Source organism: Schistocerca piceifrons, chromosome 7, assembly GCF_021461385.2.
Source record: "Schistocerca piceifrons isolate TAMUIC-IGC-003096 chromosome 7, iqSchPice1.1, whole genome shotgun sequence".
Taxonomy (NCBI): domain Eukaryota; kingdom Metazoa; phylum Arthropoda; class Insecta; order Orthoptera; family Acrididae; genus Schistocerca; species Schistocerca piceifrons.
This window is the reverse complement of record NC_060144.1, coordinates 341,047,565-341,061,763: the sequence shown is the minus strand read 5'-3', so window position 1 is coordinate 341,061,763 and position 14,199 is coordinate 341,047,565. Positions and strand designations below refer to the sequence as shown.

At 44.9% G+C, this 14,199-nt stretch overlaps 1 protein-coding gene and 1 long non-coding RNA gene across 2 annotated transcripts in view; both read left to right on the top strand.

Annotated features, from left to right (window-relative positions):
- Positions 1–4,461, top strand: part of LOC124805691 — a gene marked incomplete at its 3' end in the record, with an annotated part of 158,839 nt that extends 154,378 nt beyond the window's left edge. The window contains exon 7 of the mRNA XM_047266261.1: positions 4,300–4,461. Within this exon, the coding sequence (XP_047122217.1) occupies positions 4,300–4,461 (162 nt within the window). The remainder of the gene's footprint in view (positions 1–4,299) is intronic.
- A 1-nt stretch (position 4,462) lies between these two features.
- LOC124804934 lies at positions 4,463–13,844 on the top strand. The gene is made up of 2 exons (XR_007017385.1): positions 4,463–4,657; positions 12,956–13,844. It is a non-coding gene; the product is annotated as an uncharacterized LOC124804934 (long non-coding RNA).
- Positions 13,845–14,199: the final 355 nt, after the last annotated feature.

Here is a 14,199-nt window from a genome sequence, read left to right as displayed (position 1 = left end):
TAACCATCTTTTCACATCTGACAGTGAGGACATACTTCCGCATTTGGATTTTATTATGCGCAATATGGTGACCGCACACTAATCATCAAAAACGACACATACCACAACTCCACCGGTACACAGGTTCTGTGCCTGGTTGCCATGGGATCAGAAGCACTGGGACAACAGGGTACTGAACATCATCCGTGACTCAACCAATGTTTAATTGCTTTTATTAAATATTGTACTCAGGCAAATATATACAATATTGACCTTTCCTTTGAAACAATTATAAAGACATTCACCCAGTTTGCGGTCACATATTGAAGGGCCATACAAATGCCTGTTTTATGGTTAATTACAACAGTATTAATTCTTGATTTGAACAAATTATTTAAAGAAGTCAACAGTTGTCTGAACAAATAACAAATTTCAGCGTTTGCCTTAAGGAAAGTTACTAGAAATCATTAGTTCTGATTTTAGAACAAATTGTTCAGAGACGTGTATCAGCTTAACAAATTATGAATCATCACTGCATATTACCAGTGAAGGAGCATCTTAACTGGAGCGAAAGCATGCACACGTATAACGAAGTCTGTTTATCAACGAGCCACCAGTGACTGATGACATGCCACAATGGGACACCTCAGAAATGGGAGCCGCAAGTATACAAGTGGCTAAAGAATGAACAACACAAGAACCCTGAACAAACAATTAACATGGTGTGCATCCAAATGTATTACAGAGCCACCCAGTAAGCCCACTGGTGGAACCAACCCCAAAAGTGCAGGGGAAGTGGAAATTGGAATTATTTCACTGGCCAAATGAAGTGCGCTAAGACATTTTACGACAAGGAAGCTACTGTGGTAAATCACTACGGAAGCCCACAATAGAGCGGTTAACACCATGCTCTCTCACCCTGCAACACAGTGCAATAACTAACTTTTTAACTCGAGGGAGGTGCGGTAACCTTTTCAAAACTTAACAAAGCAAAATGTTCTAAGTAAGATGCAGGTGTCAAATATGGGTGAATGCTCCTCCCATAAAAGATAGGCACAACATTTGGCGAAACAACACGATCATACAAACGATGATTAATTTAAACGAAGGGAGAAGCTCAGTACTCTTGGTAAGTATAAACATGCCACGAAATACTCTAAAGAAAAAAAGACGGCTATTAATTCCTAATGGAACTTACAGTCATGGACGCTGGCGTAATAGCTGGTTAACCGACACCGCAACACAGTGTAATGGTTCAGTAAAATACCTTAAAAGAGCTCAATGAATACTTTGTAAAAAACCGCCTAAAAACGGCAAACATGGCAAACATGTGGTGACAATAATTTGGGGCTCCAGCGTGATAAACAGAACGTGAGCAGCCGCATGCGGCGCAGGGTCGGGACACAAAGGAGTTTTCGAAGCTTATTCCCAATAGAATAAACAGCCAGCAAAATTTCCTCATGACATTAATCATTAGGGAAACACACATTACGATGCACAGCAGTGGTCTTAGAAAAAAATAACACTAAACTTTAACACTCCTTAGAAATGTACACATTAGTGGCACTTAAAGCTAGGAAGGCCGAGTAGTGATCGCAATCCTATTTTTAATACTTGTACTTTCAAATCCTCGGCGAGACGAAATTACTAGTTCCGAGCACAGATCGAAACGGGGTGGAGTGACCATAGTGCAGATGGTCTCAGATGAAACAGGCATACCGCTTACAGTGATATTGCACAGACTTTTAGACAGCGAACACGAAATGTTAATGGTGAGGAAAGTTGTCAGAGCTGCTCTTCCGGAATAATGCTGAAAGCAATGTCTTTCTGCTAGCCAGGCAATTCCACCTTGATCCATTTACGTTGCGTTCGCTAACCACCACCGAAGCGTTCCCCAGGCACTGGGGCTACATACCACGCACAGATCTCAGGATCCACAGAATGGGACCACGTGACCACAATACAGATGGAGCCGACCGTTACTCTCTGTCGCTGTTAAGCCACCCTCGTCCTCCCGTCGTCACTCCGAAACCGTCTCAATGTCGCCGACGCTTCCCGCCTCCTCCATGGACCACGCTTCGCACCCGCTATCTCTGGACAAATATAAGCACTTCTGGAGCGTAATGCAAGATATTGAAACACACCACGTCTCAACCATTTTCTCATACTTCACTATTGTTACTATGTATACTGGGAAGTAGCATCCTCAAGGTATCCTTCACACCCAAGGTATGAATGGTATGAATGGTTAATTCTACAATTACTACCAGCATTTTGGAGGGTTTTATTTCTGGAGCCACCAGTTCTCCAGGAGGAAATCTGATTACGATGGAGTTGGAGAGGTCGTTAGGATTTCTGAAGTGTTGGGCAAGGGGCTAGGAAAGCAGCATTATAAACATACTGAATGATGTGGACTACATGGAGTGATTTTTGGCATATCAGCAATGTAGAGAATATACACTATGTGATCAAAAGTATCGGGACACCAGGCTGAAAATGACTTAAAAGTTAATGACGCCCTCCATCGGTAATGCTGGAATTCAGTACTGTGTTGGCCCACCCTTACCCTTGATGACAGCTTCCACTCCCGCAGGCATACTTTCAATCAGGTGCTAGAAGGTTTCTTGGTGAATGGCAGCCCATTGTTCATGGAGTCCCACACTGAGAAGAGGTATCGATGACGGTCGGTGAGGTCTCGCACGAAGTAGGCATTCCAAAACATCCCACCGGCGTGATGTGTGGCTTATGAGCAGCCGTTCGACTATGAAGTCCTAGTTGTCCTCGGTCTCTGTGAGTCTACAGACGAAGATTACGTGTCTCTTCACGTTTGCACTTCACTATCACATCAGAAACAGTGGACATAGGAATGTTTATGAATGAGGAAAGCGCCGGCTGCGGTGGCCGAGCGGTTCTACGCGTTTCAGTCCGGAACCGCGCGACTGCTGCGGTCGCAGATTCGAATCCTGCCTCGGGCATGGCTATGTATGATGTCCTTAGATTAGTTAGGTTTAAGTAGTTCTAAGTTGTAGGCGACTGATGACCTCAGATGTTAGGTCCCATAGTGCTCAGAGCCATTTGAATCATTTGAATGTGGGAAGCTCACGTACAGACGATGACACAAGTGACACCCAATCACCTGACCACATTCGAAGTCCGTGAGTTCCTCGGAGTGCCCCATTCTGCTTTCTCACGATGTCTCATGACTACTGAGGTCGCTGATGTGCAGTACCTGGCAGTAGGTGGCAGCACAATGCACCTAATATGAAAAACGTAAGTTTTTGTGGATGTCCGGATACCTATGATCACATAGTGTAGGAGAGAGCTTTGAGATATACCTTCAATAGGATAGATGCTTTGGAAAGAATAGGTTGTTCGATAGAAAGGAATGAATGAGACAGACATGGTTAGTTGTCAATGGATATGTCTGGAGTTTTAAGAGGAGAATAAAACGTCACCACAGTGATGGTCGCTATCCCCGCCCCATTCCTCGCCCTGACATTCCTCCTACTCCCGCGTCAGTTGTGATGCCTACCGGGCATACACACCCAGGTCGAACGCAATGACCCTACCCTCCAATCTCCATTTGACATCTCCTGAACTACTGCCTTCCTCCACCAGATCTTGCCTGACGCTGTCGCCACCCATATCTCTACCAAAGCCATCCACCATCACTGCCCAGCCCTGTCCCCACAGGTCGTCCAGCGTATTACGCTACTGCCAGCCCGCCTCTACCCCTCTGGGAGGACGGGGGGATCGAAATACAATAGAGAAAAAACAAAATAAAGCCAACACAGTCATAGTTAGTTATTTTCGAGAGCAAGGGGCCGGATATTGCAAATTGTTGGTTGCTAAGTTTATGCGATAGAAGAAGTGTGAGATAGCAAGGTCGGTCATCGGAGGAGAAATTTGGACGAAAGCCACATTGGGTAACCGAAAGTAAGTGCTGGTTCAGTTGTCTGTCGATGCATTGGGTGAGAACCTTCGGGCAGGACGTCATGAACCAATAGCACGTGCTATGGAGGATGACCGGACCAATAGACTTGTCTTCTTCTGCCCTTGAAGTGTCCCGTCTTCACTTTTCACTGCTACTTCGTTCTGGGTCTTCCTACGTCCCTTCTTCCTCCTGGCTGGTAAAGCGTGGTCTGAAGTGGGATTTTCTCTACACTCAGGTATATCACAGCAGCAAAGACGTACTGGACCTATGAATCTTGCACTAAGTTTAAATCTTGGTTATTAATATCCTAGACAGACTTTGTCCTTTGTTAAGCCGTACTGTGGCGCTGTTCTCCCTCCTGAGCGAGCGTGTTGGCTGCCCGGCAGGTGGAGCTGATGTGGCACTCGCGGTCGCTGTCGCACAGCGAGCCCCTGCGGCTGGACACGAGCGGCGTGAGCGCGCCCGCCGTGCGTCGCGAGCTGTCCGCCCCCGAGGCCGCCCCCGCGTCGGGCAGGCCCGCGCCGCCCTCGCCGCCCTCGCCGGCCCGCGGCCAGTGGCCGGCGCTGCCCTGGGCCTCTCTGTACGCTCTGGTGGCGCTGACGTTGCTGGCGCTCGCCACGCCCGCGCTCTACCTGCTGGCCGACTGCGCCTCCCGCGCCTGCAGGCGGACGCCCGCCCCCGCCGATGACAAGTGGAGCCTCATCGGCCACGAGGAGGCCGGCGTGCACACCACCGACCTGCCAGGTAAGCCACAAATCCACTGCTTCTACCGTTACTAAATTCTCCAAAACCTTTTTGTGTAGCTGATTCCCCAAAGCTCCTAAGCTTTAGGAAGGAAAGGTCATATTTCAGAAACACAAAGAGCGTCTGATAAAATAAAAAAATTTGGGAAATTTGAGGTAAGGTCTTATGGACCAAACTGCTGAGGTCATCCGTCCCTAAGCTTACGCACAACTTCATCTAACTTAAACTAACTTACGCTAAAGACAACACACACGTCCATGCCCGAGGGAGGACTCGAACCTCCGACGGGGGTATCTGCGCAAGCCGTGACAAGGCGCCTCAGACCGCTCGGCTACCCCTCGCGGCGTCTGATAAAATAGTTCGCCATTAACTCCTCGTTTCGATCATCTGGTTATCTTCAGATACCATCAAATTATTTCGAACAGCCTATATGGTGCCGTCACTTGAAATAAAAGCCATTTTATGTCCCTGCGTTGTAATGACGATAACAGTAAGAACGTTGTGATGCAGGCTGCTGTAAATAATTGTATGATTCCTGAAGGTGTTCATAAAGGAGTTAATAAATATTTAATCTGTAGCTCTTCGTGGATTCTGAAATATGACGTTTTCCAAGTGATCAAAAATGTTTTGCCTCACTTGTATATTTATCCATGTGTGTCATGGCCCTCCCCGGCGGTGGGAAATGGGAATGAAAGCTTAAGCGTTACAAAACTGAAGAAATAGCTTTACTGTGATATAAAAATTAAGAAATAACAAAAATATAGCAATCTTTGTAAAGTGGTCATCTCTGATATCTGTGGAGTAACATTAAATACTGTGATGCTCCGCGCCATGAATCGTTCGAGGGGCGTTCAATCAGTAATGCGACACATTTTTTTTCTGTCAATCTTGTCGAATATTCCCGCTTCAGTCCTTGTAGATTCATGTTCCTATTGGTGGCGGCCAAAATAGCGTATGTAGCTGAGGTGCTTTCCAAGCAGACAGCTATAATTACGTTTCTTTTGGTGGAAAACCACAGCATCACAGATATTCATAGGCGCTTGCAGAATATGTGCAGAGTCCTGGCAGAGAACAAAAGCACCATGAGTATAGGGCCAGACATCTGTCAACTTCGCAGAAAGGTGCCGCCAACCAGTCCGATCTCGCGCGTGCCGGCAGTTGTGATCCCTATTCGTCTAACAGCTGGGATACTGAAAGATGTGTGTGCCTGCTCGGTTCCACGCCACCTGACAGAAGATCATAAATTGCTACTATGGACGATCTGTGCGGAAGTGCTTGCGCTTAAAGAGGCTGATGGTGGCAACTTTTTATTGAACATCGTCACAGGCGATGGCACATGAGTTCATCACTTCCAACCAGAAACAAATCCATGGAGTGGCGCCACTCAACCTCCCCACCAAAAGAAAAGTCCAAAGCCGCAACCTCAGCTGGTAAAGAGATATTGGCGAGGTTCTGAGACTCTGGAGGGGTTATTCTGTTTGATGTCCTTCCTCATGGTGCAACGATCAACTCTGAAGTGTATTGCGCTGTCTTCATTCAGCTGAAGAACAGACATCAGCATGTCTGTCGCCACAAAACGAACTTGTCCTTATCCATCACAATGCAACGCCGGACCCTAGTCTGTGAACGCAAGAGTAGCTCACGAAACGTACTGGTCTGTTATTCCTCATCCACCCTATAGCACTTTCCGACTTTCATCTGTTTGGCCCAGTGAAGAGTGCACTTAACGGCAATCAGAACGTGGATGATGGGGAGGTTATTGATGGAGCAAGACGTTAGTTCCAACGTCGACCAGTAGAGTACGACCATTGCGGTCATATAGGTCCTCCCAGTACGATGGGGTAAGACCGTCGTTCTCATCAGAGATTACGTTGAAAAATAGAGTTTTGTGGGGAAAGGAGTGGGGAATAATATGCTGTATTGGAATCCTGAATAAAGTCAACGTGCTTTTAGAAAAAAAAAAGTGTTGTACTACTTATTGAAAGCTCCTCGTAACATAGTCAGCTACTCCTTGGCATGCTGTCCTCATTGTAGTCGAGACGCTGCTGGTCAGTTCCGTCCCACTCTTCGTCGGCGACTCTTTCTGAGGCCACTTAGAGCAGAGTCTGTACTAACACTGCCCGAGAGGGCGCGTGCACTGCCGGGTACCCCTCAACTCTCGCTGTGGTCTAGAGGGCGTAATAAGGTCCCTAATGGCGGGCAACTCTCTTGCCAGGAGAATACAACGACCATCTACAGAACTCTGGCGACAATGAAACATTCACACAGAGACAAGCTCCAGTTACGTGATTGGCTGAAACACGCGCTCGAAGCTGTCATGCCCAGCCCACGGCAATTGTCGAAGATATTCTTACAGTATCTCGACTAAAGTATAGGCAACGCACCAGGTGACTCTGTTCCACGCATTCTGGGTATGTGGCATCTCGATTTCAGTACAGGCTGCTCACCAGGTGGCTCTGTTCCACGCATTCTCCGCATGTGCGAACAACTGGGTGAACCCTGCCCGCGTGTGTTCAGACAGAACAAAACTGTCACACGTGCTATGACCTGCCAGCTTCAGCTGTTTACCCGCCCCAGCACAACTGAATCTGTGAGTGCCTGGCTGCCCACCTAGGGGCAGGCGAACTGAAACAGCGTGAACGAGAGTGTGACGACAAAACTCTAGTTTCTAATGGTGTCACACAGTCGGCTTCATGTCAGCAGATACTGCATGCCATTCCTCTCTGCTGATTCCTGCCCCCTACAGGAAAACACTCAAGAGATGGCTGTGGTGTGCTCTCGAAAGAAAAGGTGCATCACGGAAATGTTGATTGCAGGGCTGGTAGATTCCATCCTGATACTGCACAGTCCTCATTTATTCCCGATAGCCATGACAAGCATCCGACATCTGTACATGGTACAAGCCCGGTATGTCACTGACCCATCTCCTGGCTGGCCGGCCGATGTGGCCGTGCGGTTCTAGGCGCTTCCGTCTGGAACCGCGTGACCACTACGGTCGCAGGTTCGAATCCTGCCTCGGGCATGGATGTGTGTGATGTCCTTAGGTTAGGTAGGTTTAAGTACTTCTAAGTTCTAGGGAACTGATGACCACAGATGTTAAGTCCCATAGTGCTCAGAACCATTTAAACCATTTGAACCCTCTCCTGGCTGCACTCGCGTCATGTAGTCCTGAGAGCTACATTGGCACAGAGCCGACTCCAGACTATTCTACAACCATCGTTATGCTTCAGAAAAATCCTTCACTCCCTGGTGAAGAAATCCCGACTTTGTAATAACCCGTTCGTATCTCTTGTACCCCTTCTTCGCGCGTCACAGTACTAGGGCCTCAACAGTTAACCTTAATGAAATCCAAGAGGCCACACTCACTGACTGGATTAGGTTCCTTTCAGATTACGCCTATATAATAGCCCCATACCTTGCCACAATATACTACCGCTCACGCGACGAAAGATCCTTACCTAAAGACTGCACAATTGTACAAGTCACGCCAGTACATAAGAAAGGAAATAGGAATAATTGTCTGAATTACGGTTCCATGTCACTGACGTTGGTTTGCAGTAGGATTTTGAATTATATAGACCTCTACCGTGTTCGAAAATTACGTATTACCTCGAACAAAATGATCTATTCACAAAATTCGGATTCAGAGGATCTCGCTCGTCGTGAATCACTCTTTATTGTTATGAAGTAGTACTAGGATCATCGAGTTGAACGTTCCCCAAAGAAGCGTTAAGGCCCTGTGCGGTTCATAACGTATGTAAATGAGAAGATAATCTGAACAGTAATCTTAGATTATTTGGAGACAATGCTGCCAATTACCGTTTAGTAAAGCCATCAGAAGGTGAAGATCAATTCAAAAATGATATACACAAGATAGCTGTATGGCTACGAAGTTTCTCGCAGCAGCGACCGTGCTTAAAAATTTCTCGGTTCACTTGCCGCGCCAAACTCAGATAAAATTCCAATGTTACGATTATATTCACCATCATGTTCGTCAGGGACTGAAACTGACTTTCGTGAGCTGGCAAGGTTCCCTCTTTTATATCCTAAGAACGGCATCCGGTCGACTGGCGCTTACAGAGGTGGCACGCTCTACGTACATAAACTTCACTCGCGCTCTCTATCAAGCGTTGTTACAGTGCCACGCGTTGCAGCAGGAGGTGAACTTCGGGAAGTACCGTATTACTCTGTGTTTCTTTTTTTTTTTTTTTTGTTTCTGCTTGCCAAGTGCACTCTTTCATGAACTGCTAAGTGCTAAATGACTGATCGAACAGTCATGGGTATCAGACGGACGACTCAACCAATATGTGTACAGAAAACCGACTGACACGGATCTGTATCTGAAGCTTTCACAAACCACCTCAGAAAAGAGCTGCTCTGAAGAACTTAGTAACAGAGCCAGAAGTGTTTCGTATATGGATCACCTCGGTTCCAAGATTATGCACGACGGTGTTCAGAAGCATCAGGACCAACACATGGCGCGGCTTCTATTCTGCAGTGCAACATCTATCAAGATAAGTGAAGTCCTAAACAGGCAAGGAATCAGACCACTCTTCCTGCCTCCCAGAAAAATTAAAGAAATGTTGCGACCAGTTAAAGATAGCCTCGGGTTAACAGCGCCGGGAATTTGTAACATTCCCTGTGAGGGTAGCAAGATTCACGTGGGCCAATCTATACGGACGGTTGCTGATCGTTGGAGCAAACATCACCAACAACTTACGTACAAGCATTTGGATAAATCAGTGGTGACACAAGATCTTGTTTAACCAAATTAGAATAGTGGCTCACGCTTCGAACTAATGGGACTTTGTGACCAGAGAAGCTGTTGAAAACAGACTTTGTGAAAACAACTTCAGTAGAGACACCTGCTATGTCCTTCGCAATGCATGGAAGCGTGCACTTGACAAGGATAAAACGAATAATTCACTTAGTTCACCGCATGATGCGATGGATAGCGATTCAAGCAACGTTAGAGAGTGTAAGCAAAGAAAGTCTGCGGACATAGAGCGCACCAGCTCTGTGCGCGCTATAATGACGTAATCCAGACAATCGCATGCCGTTCTGGGGGGGGGGGGGGGGTTGTATAAGACTGGGAATCTTGCCAATTCACGACAGTCAGGTTTAGTCCCTGATAATGATGCTGGATCTTATCGAAAGGTTGGAATTTTATCTGTATTTGACGTGGCAAGTGAACCGAGAAAGATGTCTGTATCCTGCGAAAAGTGGCAATCGATTTCAAAAACTGAAAACTGTGTGTTCATCCGCGTGAGTACTAAACGGAATGCATTACCTTTCGGTTACACGATAAGTCCCCGATTCAGCTAAATATCCTGATTACAACTGCGTAGAACGTAAATTGGAACGATCGCAGAGAAAATGTTATGGGGAAGGAGAACCAAAAACTGCCTTTTTATATTCAGGACAATTAGACGAGGCAACGAACCCACTAAAGACACTGCCTAAGCTACGCGTGTCCGTGCGGTATGGGATGACTACCAGACAGGATTGTCGGAAGACATCAGTAAAGTCAAAGAAGGGCAGGTGTAGTGAACTGTTGCGAAATAGAGGAGAGAGTATATCGGATATAACACGCGAGTTGCGCAGGCAGGCATTAGAACAAAGGCGTTTTTCGTTGCAGCAAGATCTTTTCACGAAATTTGTATCGCCAGCTTTCTCCATCAAATGCGAAAATACTCTGTTGACGCCCATGTGCGTAGGGAAAACTGATCAATGTAGTTAGAAGAAGAGAAATCAGAGTTCACTCGGGAAGACTGATGTGCTCTTTCTTCCCACACCTTTTTCGAGGGTGCGGTAGTGAAACAGTGTGATTGTGGTTCTGGTTCGATGAACCCTACTTACTTACTTACTTATGGGTTAATTGCAGCGTAGACGTAGGTGAAGACGATTGCATGCTGTCTGGGTTGACGAACACTATCATTGTCTCCAGAAAGCTAGCGCGTGGTTGTGTTGCGTTCTCCTCGTGCCACCTTGAGCCTTAGTTTGTAGTAAACGTCGTCAGCTGGTGTTGTTGACCGCGGGCAACCTCTGAGAAGGAGAGCTTCAGTGTCGTGTGCCTGCTGAATAGTCTGAGAGGTATATTCTAGTTCTTGACGTAAAGTGACAATGCGCTCGTGGTCTAACCTTTAAGTGGCACTCCGAAGCATATTAACAAACAAAACATTGTACACGAAACGGCACTTTCCCGTTAAAGATTAAAGACAAAGGGCGCTCTAGTCAACTGGACTGAAAAAGCATGCTGTTTTACTGTCAACTACATATTTTCTGTGTTAGGTTCTGAGAATGTGTGGTTAACAGAGTACTGAGAATGTGATTTGTGGTTAAGAGAATGGCTAAGTCTTGAGAGTGGTGAAATATTTTATCTTTCTAGCGGTTTATTAAATTTAGAGGAGCGAAAAACATCCAACGAGTATATGCCCAGTCCACAAAAGGTTCTGATCTACTAATGTTTGAGACTACCTGGAATGGGATGGGTGACAGGAATCTGTTGTGTCTTTTTATAGAACGATGCCCTCTGCTAATAATCGCATCAGTTTGTCTCTAGCCAGACGTAGGCATTGGACCGTTACTGCGAGAGTGATGCACGAACTCTGAGCAAGAACTTTTTAAAACTTTATTCGGAAAAAAAAAATCTAGCATTAGTACCTACAATACTCCTAGTCATACTACCGGGAGAGTTTTCGAGACTGCGCGAGATAAGAAAAACAAGACTACTAGAATCCAGTCTTCCACATTTCAGTAGTCATTTTAAAGAGCTTTTCCAGTAAGAGCTTTTATGGTTAGGACAGCTTGTCTAAAACTACTACAGCAGACACACACTATATTTTCACAGAAGTTATCTGTCTGTATCGCACTTTATTCCTTCAAATGGATAACGCGTTTCGGCAGATTGCATCATCAGATCAAAAATTTAAAGAAACAGTACATCGTGTTACGTCAAACACGAGGAGACTTCAAAAAGTAAGTTACACATTGTTGTGGCTGGCTAAGTAACTTTGATTCGATGCTGCAGTACGCTTCAAGCTGACACAGACATATGGCACTGTTTCCATACAGGAAAAATGCCTTGTAGTCTCTATTTTTCCAAGAGTGCTAGTCTTCCAAGGTATGCAGGAGAGCGCTTGCGAAGTTTTAGAATGTAATTAAGGGGGAACTGGCATACGAGAAGCATTGAAAATGAGTTGTGAAATATGCCAGAACAGCTGAGACGCTAATTGCATTGCCTGCTCAAGACAAGGCTCCAGGTTCCAGGCGGGACACAATTTTATTCTACGAGGGATTTTTAAAACAGCTCTCGCCCAACCGCAGAGTGACACATTCATTCTACCTTTCCATCCCTTTATCCAATCAATGCCGTCCGAGAACTAGTGTGGCACTTCTCCGATCACACAGAGAACCTGAATATCGGCTGTTATTACTACGGGGTCACCACTATCAAAAGGAGGAATCTGTGTACCGGTTCCGTCTGTGTCTTGTGTACATTGCGTTGTCAAACGTGATAAGATTTTACGAAGTATTTGCAAATCATGTAACTGATGCGGAGTAGGGAACCAGCCCATTATTTACCTCTGTGGATGTGGAAAACCACCAAAAAACCACATCTAGTCTGGCAGACACGAAACGAACACTTGAACTCACTCACCTTTCTGGATGGGTGTCGTTCTTCCCGCTGGAGTTTTCTTTCTTTTTTAGCATCTTGAACATCAGTACTGCATTTTCGTGGTCGCAGCTACAAACAGAGCATTTGATACGTTGAGTGTAAGGAATGATGACAAGAACTGTCATACTCTGCAAGTTCTCCAACGTGTGCATATGTCAAGTTGCTTCATGCTTCTCGTGAAAAATAGCACTAGTTTGTCGTTATCTTCGCACCCAAGCAACTGCAATATTTTGGTAGGTTATTTACTCATATAGATCAAAATTCCTGGTCTCATTCAAAGGTTATAAATTATACTCAGCCACTAGACGTACACCTTGACGGAACTGGCTGCAAAATAGAAAACGGCTGAATGATTCGGCATTATACGCATAATTATTACCGTTTTTTTCTATTGAGAGTATGAGTCTAGCAGTATACTCCTACATTCAGTTGCGAACTTTAAGCGTATACAACCTTAGATCATTGCAGATTTGTGACAAAATGGAAACAATAATTTAATTTCTTAATTGTGGACTTCCGCATTTATTCTTGTCGTAGACTCGTAAATGAATAGCGATGCATGCCTGCTCTGATGTACCTCCAGAGAGAGTAATTTATCTTTTCTTCCCGTCTGTCCCCAGATTCACGGCAGCACATACTACAAGAGACGCTTCACGAATCGAAGAGGCCACTCGAAGTGCAAGCTTGACTCCTCTGGCCTCAACTCTTGTGAGGGCTGTCAGCTGGAATTCGGCTGAACTACTGAGGAGTGTCTGGAACCACGTCTAGTCAACTACTTCGAGCGTTTTCTCATCAGTGGACGCCGATAGAATGGAAGGATTCCTCCTGTACATATTACCATAGGCTTCGTTTTAGTGATTGTGTTGTGTGTAACCTTGTCAGACAGAAAAAAGACAAAATACACCATTGTAAACTGATTGGTATGTGAGTGACTTGAATGCTTTGCTTATGATGGATTAGCATGGACTGCCAAAATATAGAACAAAGTTTTCAGTGCTGAGCCGCAATGTGCAAGTGTTCTTTCAAGGAAAATTGTTCTACTGATGTCGATTGTAGATAACTGGTAATGCAATGCGTGAGCTTAGCAGACTTTATGTTTGTGAGAGGTGTTTGTTGTATAAATTGTATATCTAATGAGATTGACACTGTTTATTAATTGTTTTGTATTACCTCTCGAATGAGAACTAGAAGCATGGTCACTGTTCCAAAACCTCACAAATTACATTACAGAATGAACATTATTCGCAATTTTCCTGCTTACAGAGAGTAACATTCACTTTCTGGACTCCTAGCAAAATTCTTCTGCATATTTTTGCTGAGTTATCTTATTAATAGGGACTGTAATCTTCTGATTTCCTTAGTGTCATTGTTAAATGTATGGTACTGAACACTGTCATAAAATCCTATAACTTACAGTTAATTTCTTATGGACATGTAATGCCTGAGAAAGAAAACATAAGTGAACTGTTTTCTAAATGCTCTCTTCAATAAAACTTTTTTACGATATTATTCAATTATTTAACATTCATTCACCAGCTCTCACAAATTTGAAAACAAGAATTTCAGTTTTTTTGTAGACAAAGAATTACTTATGAACAAACTGCACCACTGCTAACATAAAAGAGACAAAATGGAACCAAACTATTGTTGTTAAACAGTAGTTCTAAAAGGACAAAAAAGATGACTAATATTTTGCATTGAACCATTAATACATAATATGATGACTGACCAGTTCTAACAACTTCACAATGATCCAGTATATTATTGAGAGTGTGTGATCTTTAGAAGACTAGTAGGAACAAACCTTAGATCCTTTCACGTGTTTGACGATGTCATTAGACTCCAAAGACAGTCTTAAATATGA